The sequence below is a fragment of the Cryptomeria japonica genome, chromosome 7 (genome assembly GCF_030272615.1).
Source record: "Cryptomeria japonica chromosome 7, Sugi_1.0, whole genome shotgun sequence".
NCBI lineage: Eukaryota > Viridiplantae > Streptophyta > Pinopsida > Cupressales > Cupressaceae > Cryptomeria > Cryptomeria japonica.
Genome location: NC_081411.1, coordinates 253,933,951 through 253,935,893, shown reverse-complemented (window position 1 = coordinate 253,935,893; position 1,943 = coordinate 253,933,951). Strand labels below are relative to the sequence as shown.

Genomic DNA, 1,943 nt, shown 5'->3' with positions numbered 1-1,943 from the left:
AACAAAATATTTTTTTCATAATATAAAGAAAATTCATACAATCTAATTTTTTTATTAGTAGCTTTACTAATTTTCTTACAATGATTCCTTTCATACCAAACTTTTGATTATTTTATTTCATATAAAACAGCTGTTCATAAAAGTCGCTCAGAAGTTTGATAAGACACAAGGCTTGATGGAATTAAAAATGTACATTTGGATTCTTAAATTTCTTTCCATAGTTACTTTTGGAAAGTATTATTCCTTCTCTTTAACATCTATATTTATTTAAATTTTTTATTTTTTTAATATTGAAATAATGTAAAAATATGATTTACATAAGAAAAGTGCAGTCAATAGTGCAGTCAATAGACTAAGAAAAAAGAAATATCAACCATTGCACTAAAGACAGTCCAAAGAATACAGCAAGCTTTCAAACTGAAACAAAGATTACAACCGACCAAAGACATACAAGCAGCTCCTTGAATTCATCTAGATATAACACCTATTTTTGTTTGTTTAATTAAAAAAGAAATAAAACATAAAACACTCTGAGTAGCGTCCAAAAAAAACTGTCCTAATGGTCTGGCTTAAGATCAGGAATACTTTTTCCCTTGTCACATCTCATTATAAAGTTGACATGACAAAACGTTGCGTTTCCCTGCCTCATAAGTATAAGCCGTCCATCTTACCTGTGATCCCAAATCAGTTTACCTTAATGTGTCTAGCAATTTATACAATACATTTTGCAATATACAAGTATTTTCAATATCTTTAATTCAGTATCTAATAAACATTTGCAGGGCGGAGCTTGCCCTTCTGAATAAAATTATTATCTAATATGGGCATTGTACAGTTGCAATATTACAGAAAGCTGCTCTGCCAGACAGATAGATCGAGAAATATCACTAAAAACACACAAAGGCCTGCTGCATAGCCAAATTTTACAACGATTTTCATCTTATTACGAAACTATAGCGCCGGGCATCCGCGGCATCTGTATAATCTCCATCATCAAAGTTCTGGGCATAGCTTAAGGGATCATACCCTAATCTTGGTGCAGATCTTGGCTTAATCATTCTCTTCAATTCAGCTCTGATCCTCCAGAATACATGTCTCCAACTTAATCTGCAACAGCCAAGCATCGCTTCATTATCATCCATAATAACACTTCTGTAGAAACTAGCCTTTTTGGCACTAAGCCACTCCTTTCCCCGTTGCAAAAACTTAATGTGCCTACACCAGGACCCTCTTTTCATATAGGGAGAACCTGCAGAATCAGACTCATCAGCAATATGACGATAGTCATCTACTCTGAGACAATATCCCATGATCCACAGGTTTCGTTTCCCTTGTTTTAGGCCTACACTTATTTAGACCCAGATTCAATCTGTATACAACCTAACAAACAGACCCTTTACTAATTGTATTGCTCAATTAAGACTCTGGTTCATTCTTCAAGAAATAACCGAAACATTATTGTCCCACAGGCACAAGCAGACAAAAGACAGCGAAAATACTGAGCTCCTACGAAACTACTTCTAATAACTACTTCTTCACCTGCTTCTTCAGAATTCTCCATTTAACACCGCTCCAGATATCAAATGCCACAACAAGAACATTAATAGGAAAAGCCCACATGGAAAAAGTAGTGAAGTCATGACTCACTTCCTTTAGTGGAATCAATTATAATAAACAATCAGTAATAGCCATACAATTATGATTAAGTCTTACATTTTGTGAAATATTCATTGCATTTACTTTCACTTCACTGTTCACTGATTGTTACAATTGGCGACAGATACCAATTTGAGTCCACAACTTGTATAAAAATCACCGAGTATGTCCACCCATCTCTACAACTGTTCACGAGAATACAGTCAGTTTATCTACCTGACACTACTTGCATGATTTTTATCTTGAAGATATAAAAGTTGCTGCTAAAGTAAAGCTGTTAAATGCAC

At 34.2% G+C, this 1,943-nt stretch overlaps 1 protein-coding gene across 1 annotated transcript; it reads right to left on the bottom strand.

The window, feature by feature from the left end:
- Positions 1–766: 766 nt before the first annotated feature.
- Positions 767–1,577, bottom strand: LOC131053249 (uncharacterized). The gene has a single exon (XM_057987867.2). It carries the CDS (start codon positions 1,308–1,310, stop codon positions 936–938), a length of 375 nt encoding a protein of 124 aa, XP_057843850.1. The 5' UTR covers positions 1,311–1,577; the 3' UTR covers positions 767–935.
- Between the last annotated feature and the right edge of the window lie 366 nt (positions 1,578–1,943).

Excerpts from the sequence above, each read along its gene's own strand:
- LOC131053249 (XM_057987867.2), bottom strand. The coding sequence starts at position 1,310 with ATGGGATATTGTCTCAGAGTAGATGACTATCGTCATATTGCTGATGAG.